The sequence below is a fragment of the Rhinatrema bivittatum genome, chromosome 9, assembly GCF_901001135.1.
Source record: "Rhinatrema bivittatum chromosome 9, aRhiBiv1.1, whole genome shotgun sequence".
Lineage (NCBI taxonomy): Eukaryota > Metazoa > Chordata > Amphibia > Gymnophiona > Rhinatrematidae > Rhinatrema > Rhinatrema bivittatum.
The window spans coordinates 44771866-44792269 of NC_042623.1; the positions used below are offsets into that span (position 1 = coordinate 44771866).

Sequence of the window (20404 nt, forward strand, 5' to 3'; positions counted from 1 at the left end):
AAACCCATAAGAGTAAGGGAGGAGAGAAAGGTTTCGCAGTTGTGAGATCGGGGGGAGGCGTCAACATGTAAGTTAAAGTCTCCCAGAATTATGGCTGGTTTGTCAGCGTTAATATGTTTGGCTAAGAGCTCGATCAAGGGAGAGGGATCTGATTCTAGGGCTCCTGGAGGGGAGTATATGAGGCAGATTTGAAGAAGGAGAATTCCAGCTTTGTTGTTGAATTAGTAGGTTGGAGGGTTAAGCCAAAACCTTTTTTTGCGGCTAGGAGGAGGCCTCCACCTCTTTTTTTAGGTCTGGGGACTGAAAAGAAGTCGTAAGATTGAGTGGGGAGTTGATTCAGTAGAACTGTGTCTGTGGGTTTAAGCCACGTTTCCGTGATTGTACAGATGTCTGGGTTAACATCAATCAGATAGTCATTGAGAATGTGGGTTTTTTTAGAGAGCGACTGAGCATTGAAAAGGGTTAGAGTGAAGAGTGAGAGACCAAGAAATTGAGTGAGTGGAGAGATCATTATAGGAATAAGCCTTTGTTGATGTGTGGTAGTTGGAGACATAAGTTTCGTATGGATTCTGAAATTGTTCCTGATGATAGGGATAGCGAATGGGTGCATTTTGCCACAGAAGGTGGAGATAGTGCGAAGATTGTGGTGAAGGATCCTGTAGAGGGGATGGCCGCACTAGAACCAAAGTAGGGCTGGGGGAGATGTACGATGAGAAGGATGGGATCCTGAAGAGTGGGGAAAAGTCAGAGACTGAGTCTGAATCTTAGTTCATTGTGGGCTGTTGGGGCATTTGGAGGCGAGTAGAGTAGTGTAGAGGTCTTGGAATTGTGGAGGATGAAATATGTGTAGCTTGTAACGTCTGCAGGGCTCGTGGGCGGTGTTCGAGACCTTGGTGGTGTACGCGAGACTGAGGGTGGCTTACCCTGGTAGGCTCGAAGATCTGCTGAGTAGCCTAGTCTCCCGGTTTCCAGGTCTAGGTTTTTCTGAAGATGGGTTAAAAAGATCGCAGGTAGGGGAGGCTAGTGATATGTGGATTGATCAATGGAGAATTGTATAGAGCGCCAGTTGTCCGTGGTGGCTGGGGCAAGAAGAGGGAAGGTTTGGAGGCAGCCCTACGGTGCTGCATGAAGGGGGGCACAAAGGGGCCTGCCCCTTTGTCGCGCGGCGCCTAGCAGCGCCGCTGGATTTAAAGACCAATCGGGGCTGTCCCCCGATTGGATGCTCGGTGTCGGCATCTGCGCGCTGGATTGGTTGCTGGTGAAGGGAGGAGGAAGCCCAGATCGGAGGAGTCAGCGGGGGGAGGCAGGGGTTGCCTCGTGGTCGATGCTGGCGGCGGCTGTGGGTAAGTGAAAGTTAACAAGTCTTACCCCGGCGGGTCTCCGGCGCCAATCGCGCAGGCCCTGCTTTCCCCTCTGAAGGCTCTGCAGGCTCCGTTTCCTCCTGATCCCACAATGATCGATGTTTAGACCTCTATGTATAGATTCCTATGCTTTATGTGCTGTTAATTTCCTAGGTGGTTATAAGCCACTGTTTACTTGGGGGGAACCTGTATTGAGGACTAGGAGTAGATGGATATAAATATGTGCTTGCTTAACCTTATTTTCTCTGTTGAGATTCTATTTGGCTCCTGTAATACCCATATGATGTCAAGATTATTCTTGTTTTTTGTTTTTACATTACATAAAGAAAAAAGAAAAAGAAAATAAAAAAATAAATGTGCTACTTGCTAGCATTATGGAGTGCCCCCTAATCCTTGTATTATCTGAAAGAGTAAATAACCATTTCAAATTTACCTGTTCAAGTCCTTTCATGATTTTGTAGACTTCTATCATATCCTGCCTCAGTCGTTTTCTCCAAGCTGAACAGCCCTAACCTCTTTAGCCATTCCATGCCCTGGGCCACCACTCAGCGCACCCTACCCAAAGACCAGCACTGCTCAGTCGTTTTCTCAAGCTGAACAGTCCTAACCTCTTTAGCCATTCCATGCCCTGGGCCACCACTCAGCGCACCCTACCCAAAGACCAGCACTGTCTGACGTTTCTCTCCAGGCTTTCATCTATCTCCTCCTCCCCCATGTATATCCTCCCTCCATACCTTTACTATCTCACTCCTTCTCTATTTGCTCTCATGCCTCCTTTCCCCTTTTGTTTTCTTTTCCTCTTCTGCCTTTTTTACTCTCTCCCCTTCCATTCCCTTGCTCTCTCTCTTCCACATTCCCCTTTAATTTTTTTTTACCTATAGCAACTTAAATACTGAACCAACAGAAGGGTGACAAAGGCTATGGAGTGGAAAGGCAGAAAGTGTTCATGTCTCCTGTGTTGCTGCTATGACCGCCTCCTGCAATCTACTGGTTTCCCTTCTGTGCACTCCCACTAAGAAATCAAAAGGTATCAAGAAGAAACAAGAGTAGCAGTGCATAAGACCAGCACTTCATGTATGTTCTTCTCATACTTCACTAGTTCTCTGTTATGGTCAGAGCCTGAACCTGCAGTTGCTGACAACCCTCCTAGATATTCTGATGTGGGTCTCTGATTCCACATTTGACTAATTAACTAGTCCCTGATTAGAATGCATGGGATTTATCATGCTCTGAAAGCAGTGATTTAAATCTTCTGTTTAACATCTTCTCTTTATTTTTATCTTCTGTTTAACATCTTCTCTTTATTTTTCTATACAATCTCTGATATTTTTACATTTTTCTTTTTGTGATACATTGTGATTATGATGATTTTTCTCACTCCTTTTTCTCATTTTCTTCTTTAAGAACATAAGAAATTGCCATGCTGGGTCAGACCAAGAGCCATCAAGCCCAGCATATAGGCTGGGCTTGATGGCTCTTGTGGCCTTGTGGCTTGATGGCTCTTGTGGCCAAAACCAGGCTCTTGTGGCCTGGTTTTGGCCTCTGTTTCCAACAGAGGCCAAAACCAGGCCACAAGAACCTGGCAATTACCCAAACACTAAGAAGATCCCATGCTACTGATGCAATTAATAGCAGTGGCTATTCCCTAAGTAAAATTGATTAATAGCCATTAATGGACTTCTCCTCCAAGAACTTATCCAAACCTTTTTTGAACCCAGCTACACTAACTGCACTAACCACATCCTCTGGCAACAAATTCCAGAGCTTTATTGTGTGTTGAGTGAAAAAGAATTTTCTCTGATTAGTCTTAAATGTGTTACTTGCTAACTTCATGGAATGCCCCCTACTCCTTCTATTATTCGAAAGTGTAAATAACCGAGTCACATCTACTCGTTCAAGACCTCTCATGATCTTAAAGACCTCTATCATATCCCGCCTCAGCCGTCTCTTCTCCAAGCTGAACAGCCCTAACCTCTTCAGCCTTTCCTCATAGGGGAGCTGTTCCATCCCCTTTATCATTTTGGTTGCCCTTCTCTGTACCTTCTCCATCACAACTATATCTTTTTTGAAATGCGGTGACCAGAATTGTACACAGTATTCAAGGTGCGTCTCACCATGGAGCGATACAGAGGCATTATGACATTTTCCGTTCTATTAACCATTCCTTTCCTAATAATTCTTAACATTCTATTTGCTTTTTTGACTGCTGCAGCACACTGAGCCGACGATTTTAAAGTATTATCCACTATGATGCCTAGATCTTTTTCCTGGGTAGTAGCTCCTAATATGGAACCTAACATCGTGTAACTACAGCAAGGGTTATTTTTCCCTATATGCAACACCTTGCACTTGTCCACATTAAATTTCATCTGCCATTTGGATGCCCAATCTTCCAGTCTTGCAAGGTCTTCCTGTAATGTAATTCCAAACTTAACCTGTTTACTGTGAACCGACATGATGTCCACGATGAATGCCAGTATATAAAAATGTTTAAATAATAATAATAATAATAAATCACAGTCTGCTTGTGATTTAACTACTCTGAATAATTTTGTATCATCCGCAAATTTGATAACCTCACTCGTCGTATTCCTTTCCAGATCATTTATATATATATTGAAAAGCACCGGTCCAAGTACAGATCCCTGAGGCACTCCACTGTTCACCCTTTTCCACTGAGAAAATTGACCATTTAATCCTACTCTCTGTTTCCTGTCTTTTAATCAGTTTGTAATCCACGAAAGGACATCGCCTCCTATCCCATGACTTTTTAGTTTTCGTAGAAGCCTCTCATAAGGGACTTTGTCAAACGTCTTCTGAAAATCCAAATACACTACATCGACCAGTTCACCTTTATCCACATGTTTATTAACCTCTTCAAAAAAATGAAGCAGATTTGTTAGGCAAGACTTCCCTTGGGTAAATCCATGTTGACTGTGTCCCATTAAATCATGTCTTTCTATATACTCTACGATTTTGATCTTGAGAATAGTTTCCACTATTTTTCCCGGCACTGAATTCAGGTTCACTGGTCTATAGTTACCCAGATCGCCCCTGGATCCTTTTTTAAATATTGGGCCACCCTCCAGTCTTCAGGTACAATGGATGATTTTAATGATAGGTTACAAATTTTAACTAATAGATCAGAAATTTCATTTTTTAGTTCCTTCAGAACCTTAGGATGCATACCATCTGGTCCAGGTGATTTGCTACTCTTTAGTTGTCAATCTGGCCTACTACATCTTCCAGGTTCACAGTGATTTCGTTCAGTTCGTCTGACTCATCACCCCTGAAAACCATCTCCGGAACTGGTAACTCCTGCCTTGTTTTCTTACTGCTGTCTTTGTCCTAAATAGTCTGTTTCCTCTGTTCCTTCCTTCAGGTAAATGCAATACCATGCACTGGCCACAGTGCACGGCTCAACACACGACTGGCTGTGCATTTTGGACACACATACCTAACCCCTGATGCAAAATTGGGGTTAGCGCATCCAAAACGTGCGTCCAAATGAGCACATAGCTAATAGTGCTCATCACATGTAAAATCATGCTGATGAGCGCTATAAGCTATTTCTCCCGATGCAAAAAAGACCAATGTTCACCTGACGTGAACATTTTTACCCTAAAAAATTAATGCCTGCCCCGGAGCAGACGATAATTCTTGAGGAGCCCAAAAAGTTTACAGAAAAGCAGAAAATGTCAATATTAAGTCGGAGGAACCAAAAAAGGAGAACCCTGAAAAAAAAAAAATAAATAAAATGTGCCAGCAGTCAGGTTAGGAAAAGGAATGCTCAACTAACGAGCATCCATCTTCCTAATCTGTGGCTGTGCACAGGTCAGGAAAATGGAACTCATAAAATTGAGCGTCTGTTTTCCTAACCCGCTGTCAGGCACCTCTCCTAGGTGCCCACTACTGAGGAAGTGCTAGGGGTGCATAATTTCCCCTAGTGCCTCTTTTTTACAATGGCAGCCTATTTAAATATTACATCGGGCGCCGGTGCATTGGTGCGTATTAGGAGAGCAGGTGCTCAATCATGAGCACTCGCTTTCTGCATGCCAATATTGCATTGGCCGGTATGGTTTGCATCTTTGTCCTGTTCAACATATGCCATCTCTGGAAAGGGATTGTAAGGGAGCAAGACAGATACAGACGTGTCTGAGTCAATAAAGGAACTCCACTGTGTCTTTGATCTACCCCCCACAGCCCCTATTAACTTCTTTAATATAGGGTGACTCCAAACCAAGACAATGAAACCTAAGAACAGATAACCTTTTCACTTTTTCAATCATCTAACATGGGATGTTAACAAAAAAAAAAACAACACAAATGTTCAAACCATAGCAGCCTTAGCCTAAAAAGACTCATGGATAATTCTTCATTAATCTACTTTAATACTGAATTTGAAATATATTGTCAGATCACTTGTCTTGCCTTCAAGATATAAAGGGATGTTAAATGTTCTTTAAAACAGGCATGAATGGGGGAAAAAATGTCTATATTCTCATTACTAAACATTACTACTATATATATTTAACATATGCAAAAGGATACGTATACCATTCATTCCAGAAATTTTAAAGTCATCAATTAACTGTACAACCATAACCTTGTTTGGATCCCCAGGGTCACTTTCTCTTACCTGATGAAAAAGAAAATCAAAAGAGACTAATTTAATGTAAATCGTATGCTTTATAATAAACTACTACATTTCATTTTTCATGTACAACCCTGAGCATATTCTGTAATATTTCAAATCATGATTAAAATGTGGACAATTAAAGGATTGTTTAAATAAATTGCATTTGCCATAGTTATTAAAATAATCATTAGTTTGCCATCAATGTAGTAAGCTTTAGATATAAGAATAGTACTTACACATCTGAGTAATTTTATTTCATCCAAGGCTGTCTCTGTGTAATGCTGGGCACTTTTTACAACTTTCATGGCAACAAACCTTTTCCCCCTTGAAAATAAACATCTTTTATTAGCAAACTATCTAGTAAATGAAATATTGTGCACTCCTCTAAAAGATGAACAGTATACAGCAGTTGTAGACTAGAAAATATGGAAATTCGTTACTTTCGTTTGAAACACTGGAACAAACAAATTTCATCTGAAATCCTTATCTAAAACTAATACCAAATGGCAGCAGTTTTCAAAGTGTTTTACCCATCTCAGACGGCTGTCTAAAAAGTGTCCACCCTGTATATGGGTAAAAGAACACATGCACATAGTTCCACAATCCACATATTTTTTGCCCCCACTGCAATGGAGGCATTTCGGGGTGGCGGTTAAATCAGGGGAGAAACTACGCATATAGTTTTGGATTTTTAAAACTATGTATGTAGTTTTGGCTGGAAAAAGTACTGGCAGATAAAGCCAGTGCAAACCACAGGAGGTACTCTTTCCTTGTGCAAGGTTTGGAGTTCTTGCTTTTACTTTGAAAATTGGTTGAAAGACTGCAGGTAAAAAGTACTCGCAGACTTTTCAACTATTTGGGTAGTATGAAAATATATTTATTTATTTACAAGAATTTATAGACTGCCTTATTACCAGACAATCTGTTCAAGTCAGATAATTATCATATAAAATAAGGGCATGGTACTAAGAGATTTTTATGTAAGGGTAACAAAAAATGGAAAATATTGGCATGTTAATTGTTAAATGGTTATTGCGATTATTTTTATTAAACATTGCTTTTAAGAAATAAATATATGGTAAAAATTGCCTCCCAAGAACAAAAGCATAGCCAATTTTGTTCTGCAATATTCAAATATTAAGATTTGAATAAAAAGATCTTATAAATCAGTTTAACATGTTTAACAGGGCACATTTTCAACAGTCAACCATTCAATCATATCCAAACCATCTTTTCACATACAGGACTAACAAATAGGTGTTTGCAGAGTCCAAAGATTAATATGATCCTGTAATCATTCATATTTTCTAAGTAAAAGTAGGACAGGTTGGGCCACAAAAAATAAGATATACTGCAAAACACTGTACATTTTTTCAATTTTTATTATGTTTATTTAGATATATGAGAACAAGAAAAAGGTGTTATTAATTGTAATTCTGCAAGCAAGAAACTCAGAAGTGCCAAATTAATCTCGTAGCAAAAGCTGGAATTAGGGATGTGCATTCGTTTGAAATAAATACATTTTTTTCAGAACAAAAAAGCCTAATCAGCAATGACTTGGAACAGAATTAAAATTTTCATTTGCATTAATTTTCGTAAGTTTCTGCATGCAGTTCATAGTTGTGTGCAAAGAAAGCACTTTGTTTGCACACATACTGGAGTGGAGGAGTAGCCTGGTGGTTAAAGCAGCAAGCTGATATTCAGGAAAGCCAGAGTTCAAATCCTGGTTCTTTCACAGATGCTCCTTGTTACCATGGGCAAGTCACTTCATCGTCCATTGCCTCAGGTACAACACAGGAGTACATTTTTAAAGGGGTTTCACGTGTAAAAATAGCATATACATATGTAAGTAGCATGTACTCACAGATATGCTATTTTATAAACATCAAGAGTACTTGTATATTTTTCATTTTGCAAGAACATTTTACCAGCGGAAAAAAGGGGTAGGTTAGGGGCATTCCAGGGTAGGGTTCAGAAGTATATCTGGTAATTGCTATTTTATAAGAGTTATATACATGTTCATACATTTTTATACCTGCTGATTGACTGGCGCAAGTGAAATCGGACATGTCTGTTGGCTGCAGTTTTTGGGTGAATTAGTGCGGGTTAAAGGTGAAGTGCTAGAGGGTCTAGGTGAATGTGAGATGGACTGGGTGAACTGGCAGAGTTATCTGCGAACTAGTGATTTCAAGAACATGTATACTTTCAAAATGGTATATGCACATGTTTTATAAAATACTTGCCTTTGTTTATAAAATGGGGTTATTACACATACATGTTATATTTCTATGCACCTAGAATATGCATGCGTATGTTTATAAAACAGGTAGAGAAAGTATTCATTTTCTTGCACTGGAAATATTCACTAGTTCTGAAACATATGCACAGAGCTATGCAGTATTTTATAAACTGGGCAGCTCTCAGCACAATTTATAAAATATTAGTAAAAATCTCTGCACCTCCATTTACAAGCGTAAATTTTGTAATGTGTATAGTTTGAAAGTAAGGTCTCAGTACAGTATCTGAACTATAACGTGCCTTGAGGTCAAATGTGGAAAAAGCAAGTACAGGTAATTAAATTTAAATCTTATGTATTTGTGTGCACAACATCCGATGTGCACGCACAAAATACTTTGTGTGTGTGCCACTATAGAACTTCATGTGTAAACTTTCAAAAAGGAATGCAAACGAAACAACCAAAAAAGATGGAATTAAAACAAACTAAATCCCCACCAAAATAAACCGAAAATCTTTGACCGACACAACTCTAGCTGGAATGTCTCACAATGCTATTTAACAGGAGTCTTAAAATGTTGTTCATTAGGGCCAGCCTGTGGTACAGGCTGTAGTACTTTTAAATACGGCGTGCTGGGCTGTGCACACAGTTTTATCCACAAATGTGCGCACATTTTGTGTGTGCAGACTTTATTCCCGATGCAAAAAGGAGTTTTGCATGTAAAAAAAAATATGCACAAATTAGCACCCCTCCATTTACATCTCATCTTAATGAAGGCAATGGCTATTACTCTTTGGTGCAGAGAGGCACATAGGCTTACATAAGACTGGAAATTTAACTCCTAGTCAGAGTTGTTGTAAAGTTACTCAGTCTAATATTAGTCTATTGGGCTGAACCTGGAGTTTGTGGTGTACCGAGTTTATGCACATAAAACAATTTTGGCTGGATTTTAAATCCCCCTGCACATAAAATCCAGCCTTTATGTGTGTGGCTGGGCCTTTTTGAAAAAAGGCTCGGCACTCATAAAGGCCGGTATGTGCATAGGTGCCGGCCTTCCTGCAAGGAGCGGGCCCGAGGGCGTGTTGGGACAGCACCATTCCTCACTGTCCCGGAGCCTCGTGCTGGCAGCCGGCTGGCGCGCGCAAGTTACTTCAGGTCCAGCCCTGAAGTAACTTGCAAAATAAAAGGTTAAAAAAAAAAAAGGGTTTTAGAAGGTGGGGAGGAGAGGAGAGAGGGAGGGGAAGGGAAAGGGAGGTTAGGATAGGGGGAAGGAAAGTTCCCTCCCAGTCAAAGGAGCGGACAGGGGAGGGAACTGGGGGAGCACCGATCTTGTCGCCGCGCAAATTTGATTAATTCTACCCCCCTTGTGTGCGCCGCCCCAAATTTTATAATATGTGCGTTGGCCCGCGCATGTTATAAAATCATGCGCCCATGTGCGCACACCGGATAGTGCGCGCACATGGATGCATGTGCGTATTTTTTTTAAATCTACCCCTTTGTGCAAAATCAAGTTTTCTGTGCATAAAGTATGTTTCATACGCAGAGAAAATGCTTTGGAGTTAATTTTCAAAAGGATTTACACGCATAAAAGTAGCATATATTATAGCAATTTTCAAAAATCCATTTACATGCATAAAATCTTTTAAAAATTGAGCCCTATGGAGTGAATTTTCAAAGAACTTATGCATGTAAAATTATCATATATGCACATAAGTAGCTTGTACTCATGCTATTGCTATTTTAAAATCACTGAAAGTACGCTTGTACTTCACATTTTGTGCACACATAAACACATGAAAAAAAGGGGCAGAATGGGGCATTCCAGGATGGGGCCAAAAGTTACGCTCATAATTTGCTATTTTATAGGACACTTGCTCATGTGCATTTGGCAACTTACTTGAGCAATTTTACATCCCTTAATTATCTTGCATAATTGATATCAGACTTGTTTATTGTGTACTACTGGGTGGGTGAGAGGTGGGGGGTGAACTGGGGAGAATTCCAACTGAAGAGCCAGAAATGATTCAATGACCTGGAGAAGGAATGATAAACTTGTTGAGGAAATGGAAAACTTGTCATTTCAATTCCACACATATATTTTAAAAAATGCCAACTTCCGCGCGCAAATTGGGTTTTACGCAAGCACGACCTACTTTCTATTTGCACATAAAAAGCGAGTTTGCTTACCGTAAACGGTGTTTCCGTAGATAGCAGGATGAATTAGCCATGCTGTCTGGGGGCGCTCGCAACCCGAAGTAGGTGGAGTTTCCTCAGTGAGTCACAGAGCTTTGACTCTGTGCGGCTGCGCGGTCGTCTTCCCGTGCGATTCCCCTCTTCTCCTCAGTTTCTTTGTAGCCAAGCGAGAGGTAATAATTAAGTGTCCTTTGTGGGACTGTCTAGGGAGGAGGGAGGGATCGCATGACTAATTCATCCCGCTTGGTAAAGCATATGAAGATTCTCAGTGGAGGAGAATGGATCTAGGTTCCGTGGCTTACACCAAGTCTGATAGTGATGCCATTTGCCAGCATAGTTATGTCTGGTTGAAGGCTTCCTGGATGCAATAAGGATATCTTCTACCTGCGAAGGTAGGCCAAGGAGGTTAATATTTGCCTTTCAATCTCCACGCCATCAGATGGAGGGATTGATGCATTGGATGGAGGAGGGAGCCTCCTTCCTGTGTTAAAAGTCGTGGATGGTTCTCCAGCGGAATTGGTGGGCGTATGGAAAGTTGCATGAGATACGCATACCATTGTTGTCTCGGCCATGCTGGAGCTATGAGGATCATGTACACTATGTCTTGAAAAAAGCAAACCGGAAACCGATCTAAAATTGCAATAGCGACCAAAACAAGAGTATCAGTGAACACCAGGAGTTCTTTATTTCGCACAAAACATCATAAAAAGCCCGACTCAGGCCAAGTTTCGCTATTTGAAACTCGGCCTGAGTCGGCTTTTTATGATGTTTTGTGCAAAACAAAGAACTCCTGGTGTTCACTGATCCTCTTGTTTTGGTCACTATGTCTTGAATGCATTTCTGAATTGTCCTTGATATCAGTGGAATGGGAGGGTAGGCGTATAGTAAGCCCGTCGTCCATGGGATGAGGAAGGCATCCGGGGCATACCGAAGTTTGCTGGGGTAGATGGAGCAAAAGATCCGATCTGACGGTTGCTTTCCGTGGCAAAGAGGTCGATTGTTGGGAAGCCCCATTTTTGGAAAATGGTGTGGGCCACGTCTCGATTTAAAGTCCATTTGTGTGGGTGAAAAACCCTGCTTAGGCGGTCCACCGTTACGTTGTCCAGACATGAAAGGTAAGTGGCCTGGAGGGATACCTGGGCTGAACTCGCCCTTTGGAGTATTCAAATTCCTTCTCAACACAGTGTTCATAAACCGGACCCTCCTTCTTTTTTATGTAAAACATGGCGACTTGGTTGTCAGTGTACACCATGAGACGTTTCCCTTGGACTTGAGAAAAGAAGGTCTGAAGCGCCCTCCAGATTGCACGTAACTCTAGGAGATTGATTTGGTACGTGGAGACCAAAGTCCCTGAGTTTTTAGGTCGTCGAGGTGGGCTCCCCAACCTTTCCTGGAAGCATCCATTGTGAGCGTTAGCTGATGAGGAGGCAACCTGAAGGGAGCTCTTGAGGATAGGTTGCTGGGAGAGAGCCATCATTGAATGTCTGCTTTCATTGGTTTGATGAGTTGAACTCTGTAGTTGAGGGGTTGCAGGAACTATGACCATTGAGATTTGAGGCCCCATTGCAAGCGACGCATGTGCAGCCTCGTGTGGGGAACTACATGGATGGCTGCTGCCATGTGGCCCAAAAGTTGAAGAACTTGGCTTGCTGATGCTTGATTTTGGCTGCATAAGTTCTGCGCTAGGCCGGAAAGCATCTGCATCCTGTCCTGAGGAAGGTAGGCTCTCTCCTCTATGGTACTGATGAGAGCTCACATGAATTGCAGGATTTGCGTAGGTTGTAGGTGTGATTTCTCATAATTGATGAGAAACCCCAGTGTCTGGAGACGGTTGACCGTGCATACGCACATACCTTCGCAGGTAGAAGATATCCTTATTGCATCCAGGAAGCCTTCAACCAGACATAACTATGCTGGCAAATGGCATCACTATCAGACTTGGTGTAAGCCACGGAACCTAGCAGATTTGGATCTGCTGCCACTAGCAACCAGTCGTCTAGTTAACGGAATATCTGGATCGATAGTTGTCTGAGATGAGCCACCACCACTGCTAAACATTTCGTGAATATTCTTGGGGCCGAGGACAGGCTAAACGGCAGAACTTTGTATTGGTAGTGCATGTTCTGAACTTGAAAACAAAGTTAGTGCCACGAAGATGGGTGCATGGGTATATGGGAGTACACATCCTTCAGGTCGATAGATCATAGCCAATCGTTGGGCTGTAACAGCGGTAAGATGTTCTTGAGAGAGGTCATCTTGAACTTCTCTTTCTGGATATGTTTGTTGAGGTTTCGTAAATCCAGAATGGGGTGGAGACCTCCCCCCGACTTCTTTGGGATTAGGAAGTATTGAGAATAGAATCCCTGATTTTGTTGTTGAAGAGGGATTGATTGAATAGATTTCTGAATCAGTAGATTCGTAATTTCTGCATTGAGGGATGATAAGTGGGAAGATGTATTCCGAAGAGAAGGTATATGGGAAAGGGATGGAAGAGTCAAGAAGTTCAGGCGATAACCTTCCCTGATTATGTTGAGTACCCATTGATCTGTGGTGATGGACTCCCAGTTGCTGTAAAAGTAGCACAGACGTCCTCCTATGAATGCTGGTGGGGGTGGCTCTCTGGCACTCAAAAAGCAGGTGGTTGCTTTTGTGGAGCTGCAGCCATCTGTTTAGGTTGTCGCTGTTGATGCGGCCTGCCCCTTGATTGATGGGGTTGCAACGAAGGTCTTGGTTGACCATAGTGCTGAGACCTGTAAGGTATAAAAGGTCTAGAGGGTGCTCTTGGATAGGACCTCCTGCAATAGGATGGGAAAATCTTCAAAGGCCCATGTGTGTGTCAGAGGGGGTGGTGAAAGTACCGCCGTGCTCTGCTCCTTTAGATGGGACACCATTTCCCCGAACTTGTCACCAAACAAGTTATCCCCCATACATGGAATATCTGCCAACTTTTCGTGAACATCCTCATGAATCACATTTGCCTTTAGACAAGCAAGGTGCCTGGCCGCTATGGCAGTTGAGGAAGCTCTTGCAGAAGATTCAAAAGCCTCATAGACCGACCGAAGTAAGTGGCAGAGAACTTCTATATCTAGGAAGGCCTGTGGGAGGGTGTTATTCTCAGCCAGACAAATAGGGTGCAGTCTTTGGAGACACTCATATAGATATTGTGTCATGTAAAACTGATGATGATGTATTTTTGTAGACAACATTGCTGAATGGTACACTCTTTGGCCAAAATCGTCCATGCATTTGTGATCTCGTCCCGGGGGTGCGTTTGCATGGATCTTGGAGTGCTTTGCTTTTGCTAGTGCAGACTCAACTACGATGGAGTTGTGGGGAAGTTGAGTGGAGTCATAAATGGCAGAATTTCTCATTCTGTATTTTAAATCTGTCTTACGAGATGCGGCAGTGGTGGGAAAAAGGGGTTCCCACATCTTGTGCAGGACTCCATCAAGGACTGAATGAGGAGGTAAAGCCATTGGTTCTGGTGGCATCTCGAATATTTTAAGAATTCCCAGCATCTCAGCTCTGGGATCAGGAATTTTGCCTGTCTCCACATGAAGAAGATTTCTCACTTCTTCAATGAATTTTGCGTATGAGAGGTCCTCCGGTGGTGAATACGGCTCTGGTAAACCCTCTGGCGGGTCAGAGGGCATTCTCGTGGAGGAATTTGGGGAGGATGAGGTGATTTGTGAATCTGGGCTGCGTGGGAGAGCTGGTGATGGAAGGTCGGTTGAAGTAGGAGGTCTAGGAGCAGGCGAGGAAGGTAGAGTGTGGTGAGGAGACTCTACCGGTAGATCAGACTTTGCATGCTCAAGATCTTCAAAAAATGAACTTAATGCTTGCAAAATTTTCATCATGGCTGTGGATGCCAGGCTTCATGGTTGTGGGAGTAAGTGCCCCGGCATTGAGGATGGTCTTGTAGGTAATGCAGCAAACAAGATATCCTGTGGAGTCGTTCTTCTGAGCTGAGGAGTTGGTGGAATAACCGGAGATGATCTGTGTCTTTTTCTTTTCACCAGGGGTATTTGCAGCTGAGGAGATAACCTTTTGCTGCGAGATACCGAAGATAAATCCGAAAAAGAACCTCTGCTGATTGATGCAACCTTTGAAGATTGGGAATCAGGGTCAGAAAGGAGCTCAATATCTACATCTGAACTTTCATGTGGACGTTTAGGTGTTGTAGAGCATCCAGAGTGAGTAGATGAGGCTCTATATGTGTGTTTGTCCCTGTGAGACTTCTTGTGAAGCAGTAGTTGTTGTTCCTGGCCTGGTTGCGTTGGTAGCGTCGAAGCATGCGTGGCATGCATTGTGGTATGCGCCAGACGTTTGGGGTGCATCGTATGCGTCGAGTGTTTTTTATGTGCTGTATGCTCAGGTCGCTCCATGTGCTTCGATGGAGTCGATTGCATCGAAGGTGTGCCATGCATCGACTTTTTCTGATGCTTCGATTGTGTTGAGTCCTTCGGCGTCGGGGAGCGGGGTCGACCGGGAACAGGGTCCTGTGGCCCGATTGACACACCCACGGCTGTTTTGTCCCAGTGAGGTACCTCTGCTGGCGCCCCAGCTTTTTTGGGAGGCTCTAAGGGTTTGTCAAACCCGGGCTTGGTACCTGAATCGGCGTGGCTCAATTGAGCCAAGGAAGGAGGCTCTCTTCATGGACGCTTTACCTTTCTTTGCCGGTCCCGGCGAAGAATGTGTGGAGGTTGTTGGGGCGAAAGAGCCCGTTCTTAGATGCTTCATCTTTTCAGCGCGCTGGCGCTGGGCCCTTGGGGACATACGACCACAGTCTCTACATGAGACTTGGTCGTGGTCCAGGCCTAAACAAATATAGCAATAGTTATGTCCATCAGTGATGGACATAACTTTGCCACACTGGCAGTATTTAAATTCAGATGGCTTCAGAGCCATCTTGGATCGAAAAAATGGCAAACATCGCAAACAAGATCTCCTAAAAGGAAAATAGGTCTGAGAGGAAAACCCTGCGTGTGAAACGGCTCGCGGAAAAAAAGAAGGAAACTGAGAAGAGGGGAATCGCGCAGGAAGCCAACCGCGCAGCCACACAGAGTCAAAGCTCTGTGACTCACTGAGGAAACTCCGCTTACTTCGGGTCATGAGCACCGCCAGACATCATGGCTAATTCAGCCCTGCTATCGATGGGAAAAATATACGTGCATATATTTTTAAATTAGAAGGAAAAGTGTGTGTGTTCAATGCATTGAAATACTCATTTTCAAAGCACTTCATGTATTCGAGCATAAGCACAAATATGCACATTATAAAATATGTATATATCTGATATGCGTGGGTTATAAAATACATTTGTAGATCTCCATATGGCTCTATATGCACGTATATTGGATGGCGTGGAGATATTTGAAAGTTATCCTCCCTATGCGCAGAATTTTTGTTTTATGCCCATAAATCATGCTTTACGTACAGAAGACACTATTTTTGAGTTAGTGTGTTTTGGGTATTACATTTTTTTCTAGTACATGCGTTAAACTGTGCACCGAATTTTAGTATACAGTTTTAATGCACAGCTTATTACATAGGCTCCTAAGTCTGCTGTCTGACAGGGCTGTCAGGACTCACATTCAGAGGCAACGTGCTTGGGCATCAGGAAGGGATAAAGGGAAGATGGCTGCTGCTACTGTATTGGTCTCTGAAGGCAACAGAACAGCACAAGGTATAGTCTGGATTGGCAACGTTTTCATGTGCTACCCAGGCATGACATCTGGGGTGGATATTAAAACTGAGGGAAAAATAGGGCAAAAAATTAATTTTTGCTTGTTAGACAATAAGGCACCCTCTGATGATTGCTGTATGATAAACAGCTTTGAATTCGATTGAATAAAAAGAATAATTATACAAGAAGAACAAAGCAAGAAAAATTAACTAATAAAGATATCTTACTGCATATCCCAGCACAGCCAGACTGTGGAGAAGTGACCCCATCCTAGCTTTCTAATAACATGATACCGTCCATTAAAAAGGTCTCCAATTTTCACTGGATGATAGCCACCTTTTAAGAGAAATGCAAATACAAAACACACTCAGAAAGACATCAAACATGATCTGAATATTTAAAAAGAACAAATGGAACTAAAAATAAATTATATTAAATCACTGGAATAGTGCAGAAGATATGAACTTTTTGTAGTAAACTTTTGTGGCTGAATACTTTGTTTAGTTGTTAAGGGCTGCCTAATTTACTCTTTTTCACTGTTGACTGATGCTTCTAATCTTTGTTAGGATGTTTTATTGTAGCAAATGGTATTAATAAAAGTAAAGATCTTTGAAAAACAGACAGTTTTTTTTTGTAGTGAGGCCCCCTTAACAAGGATGATGGCTCAGGTGTTTTGGGGGAGGGGGGGGGGGGGAGTTTTAAGAGACTGGACTAGTAAACAGTAACTGGATGGTGAGCAACTCCAATACAATCTGCAGAGAAAGACCAGAAAGGAAGTCAGAAGTCAAGATCTGGAAACAGGAATGGTGGAGATTCAATGCACTGGATACAACTCACCAGCTGAACACCAAATATTCCTATAGTGGCTAAGTTCTGTTAGGATCCTTCATTACTGCTTTGGGAGTTGAAATCCCATAAATTAATTGAATTAAAAGCAATAATTATTTGGGGCTCTGTGCAGTAGAGGATGCAACTATTTCATGTAAAAGGCGTGAAGCAATGAGTCCAAATCAAATGAGCTCTCAGCGCTAAGTCCAGAAAAAAGGCTGTTTATTGTGAAGGAATTTCAGCCACATTTTAGAGAGAGTGAGTAGAGAGGGAGAGGTGAAAAACTGGCATAAAGAAGGGAGGAATGCAAGGTTTGAGAGAGGAAAACATGCAGGGGAAAGGAATAGAAGAGAGAAGGGAAAGACAAAAATAGTGGAGGTGTGGCAGCAGGAGAGGAAGAGGCACATTTAGGATATGGCAAGAGGGATGAGAGGAGAGAAAAGCAGATGCAAGAAAGGAAATGTGAGGAAAAACAATGAAAATGTAAAAAGTAGAGGGAAAAGAATGAAATGGAGAAAAGCAAGAAAGAATGACAAAATAACCAAAGAGCAAAAAGATACCCAGACCTAATACAAGAAAGGTTAAAAAAAACCCCATTAAAAAATAATTTTCAGGTCCTCATTGAGTAAGCCATCCAGCAGAAAAGTTATCCAAGTAAAGATATCTGGATAACTTTAGCAGGGCCTCTGAACATACCAGAGTAACTTTACCTAAATAACTTTAACTGTAATTGGCTATATTCAACATGTATAGCAGGTTATGTAAAAGAAAAAAAATAATCCTGGTCTGCTGTAGTAACCGATTCACTCCCCCAACCCAAAAGTAAAAAAGAAAGAAATGTTGGGCCTACAGTAACTGATCCTCCCATCCTTCCAGCAAGCTATCAAAACTGAAAGTGCTAGCCCTCCATGACCTGGTAATTTAAATTTTTTTTTTTTTTTTTTAAGGTAAAAGGTTAATATTGGGGCCTTCGTTGTCTGACCCCCTCCTTTCTTATATTTTCAAAACCAAAGTCAACACCTTCCAACCCTCCCCAAAGTCTTGCAGAACCCCAGCAAGAGGCACTTAGATATTAAATTTACTTCATCTGCCTTAAAATTGGTCAGCTTCAGTGACAGTTGGTGAACACACCGTTCCCCGGGCAGAAAACAGCTCTGAATGCGGACTGGTCAGCTACCACTGAATCTGATCAATCATAAGGTAAGTGCCTGTACCCATCAGCAGTACCTGCACGCAGATCAGTCATGCATACATTAACAAAAATATTGTAAGGCACATCAGCCTCCACGGAGTTTGCAGTGTGGGTATGGAAAGGACTCATAGGACCAAAAGCAGAGCTAGGGAAGCACTGGAAATCCCAGCAGTCTGTCTTCCACATTTTAAAACAAAGGGAGAGAGGGGGCAAAGATATATACAAACCCATTGTGATGAATCAGCTCACTCTATGTACAAGCACAAAATAAGAGAGAAGTTGGTATGGTGTGGGCAGCCAGCTAAGTTAGTTCCCTTTGCTATCACATTTTGCTGCCAGAGCGCCTTCATTACTGCTCCTCCTTAACACTCATAATAAGTCACATCCAGTGTTCAGTGCACGCTCTCCTCATCTCACTCAGCCTGAGGATCGGACTGAAACTGGAAGGATTCAAAGGAGGAGGCTCAGGAAAGGGAAAATCAGGAGCTGCTGTGTGGAATTTGTGTTGCACAAAGCAGGGCCTTGCTATCCATGCCACGCATGCTGCCAATTAGCACACTCCCAAGGCTCATGCTAGCTAGGACAAGGCCTGCATTATTACACACGTTCTCAGAAAGGAGCTCCTGCATATCGAGAAGGCCATATTCAGAAGCATTTACCCAGATAATTCTCAAGTTTACTGGCTACATAAAGATATAGGCACTTACCTGGGTACATTTTAGCCGGTGATAAGTTAGACAGCTTGAATTTAGCCAGATAAGTTAGGGACATTCCAGGGTAGTATCTGGGAGGAACTGAGTTAGTCAGATAAATTATATGGCTAACACCGATATTTAGAGTGACCCGGATAACTGATCTGGTTAAATCTGGTTGGCCAGCCCCTACCCTAAAGTTAGCTGGATAACTTTTTAAATATCTGCAGTGAGGTGGGGGAAATCGGGCTATTTTTAATTTTAAAAATTTGCTATGAAGATAAGGAGTAGGAGGAGGGAGGGGAATAATCAACTGCTGTATGCCTTACTTTATTCTTTTTTTAAACTGGGTGTGTTAAGTGTAGATCAGGCACTACAGCCCAACAGGATTTTTTTTTTTTTTACTTAACCAACTATATGTTGAATATAGCTGATTAAGCTTAAATGTTATCCAGGTAAATGTACCTAGATGACTTTAGGCCTGCTCTGAACATGACCTGACTTACCCAGATGAATTTAGGAAAGACAGGCGTTCCAGGCCCCTATGTCGCCCTTTTTAATCCAGAAAAATTTTATCCAGATGATTTACCCCGCTGAAACCTATCCACTTAGTAGGTGAAAATTTTTAAAACGAGGGGTTTTGTTCTGCTAAGACCCAACTTAGCCAAACTCTTTTGAACATGGATCTCTTTGTGTATTTTAACATTCAACCTCTAAGCAAATATGCCGCTGAATGTCAAGAACTTTGCTGAAGGTAGTTTGCCTTTGAAAATTGCTCATGTGTACAATGTAACCAAGGATTTTGTGCCTGCTTGTTCTATGGGCAAACATTTGCTGGAAAACAACATGCACAGTTTAGAAAATCCAATCTACAAGCCTACACGTACTTTCCCCAGGGCAAGGAGGCCAATTTTCGGCTAGGCTGTTTTACCAGGGTGAATGGTTTTGAGAGTAGTCCTTCATAAGTCCTGTATTTCTTGACATGAAAAGTTCATGAAAAACAGCAACAGATCTCCCCTCCATTTGTTAATGTTACTTACTGATCTACCAAACAAACTGCTGTGAGGTTTCCTTAGCAAAAATTCCCCTCTGCTAGGAGGACAAATTTCCAATATTACATTTCTAACACACATGCCCTTTGTTTTTCTATTCATCCCTTCTTTAAAAAATAAAATTTAAAAAATTAAGCAACAAGCAACAGTCTTAGAAACAATAGAGGTAACAAGAGACATCCAGACTGTAATAATTTTCCCTCTAAAAATGCACTATTTTGATAGCATTGAAATAAAAATCCAAATAGCACTAAAGGGGGGGGGGGGGGGGGGGGAGAAAGAGGAAACGTAAGTATTTTTGGATCCAGAACAGCTGTTTGCAAAACCACAGATAACTATAAGCATGAAGCTTTAACAAGTTGATTATTGCTAGCATGTCTCAGAACAGTGTTCAACTACAGTGCTGTAAATTTAATTGGCAATGTCCTCATTCAACCTCCTTTTTTCACCTTTTAAATGCAGATACGACAACTCTAACTTTCAGCCTAAATGAATCTTTGGGGTAGATATTCAAAAGTTAGCCAT

At 42.0% G+C, this 20404-nt stretch overlaps 1 protein-coding gene across 10 annotated transcripts in view; it reads right to left on the reverse strand.

Annotated features, from left to right (window-relative positions):
- SRPK2 (SRSF protein kinase 2) overlaps positions 1-20404 on the reverse strand; it is a 424006-nt gene that overhangs the window by 157190 nt on the left and 246412 nt on the right. For 9 of the 10 annotated variants that reach the window (XM_029615025.1, XM_029615027.1, XM_029615026.1 and 6 more), the window contains 3 exons: positions 16343-16451; positions 6237-6324; positions 5913-6000 (listed from right to left, as the gene is read on the reverse strand). In XM_029615025.1, the coding sequence (XP_029470885.1) occupies positions 5913-6000; positions 6237-6324; positions 16343-16451 (285 nt within the window). The remainder of the gene's footprint in view (positions 1-5912; positions 6001-6236; positions 6325-16342; positions 16452-20404) is intronic. The other variant, XM_029615034.1, reaches the window with a different exon arrangement.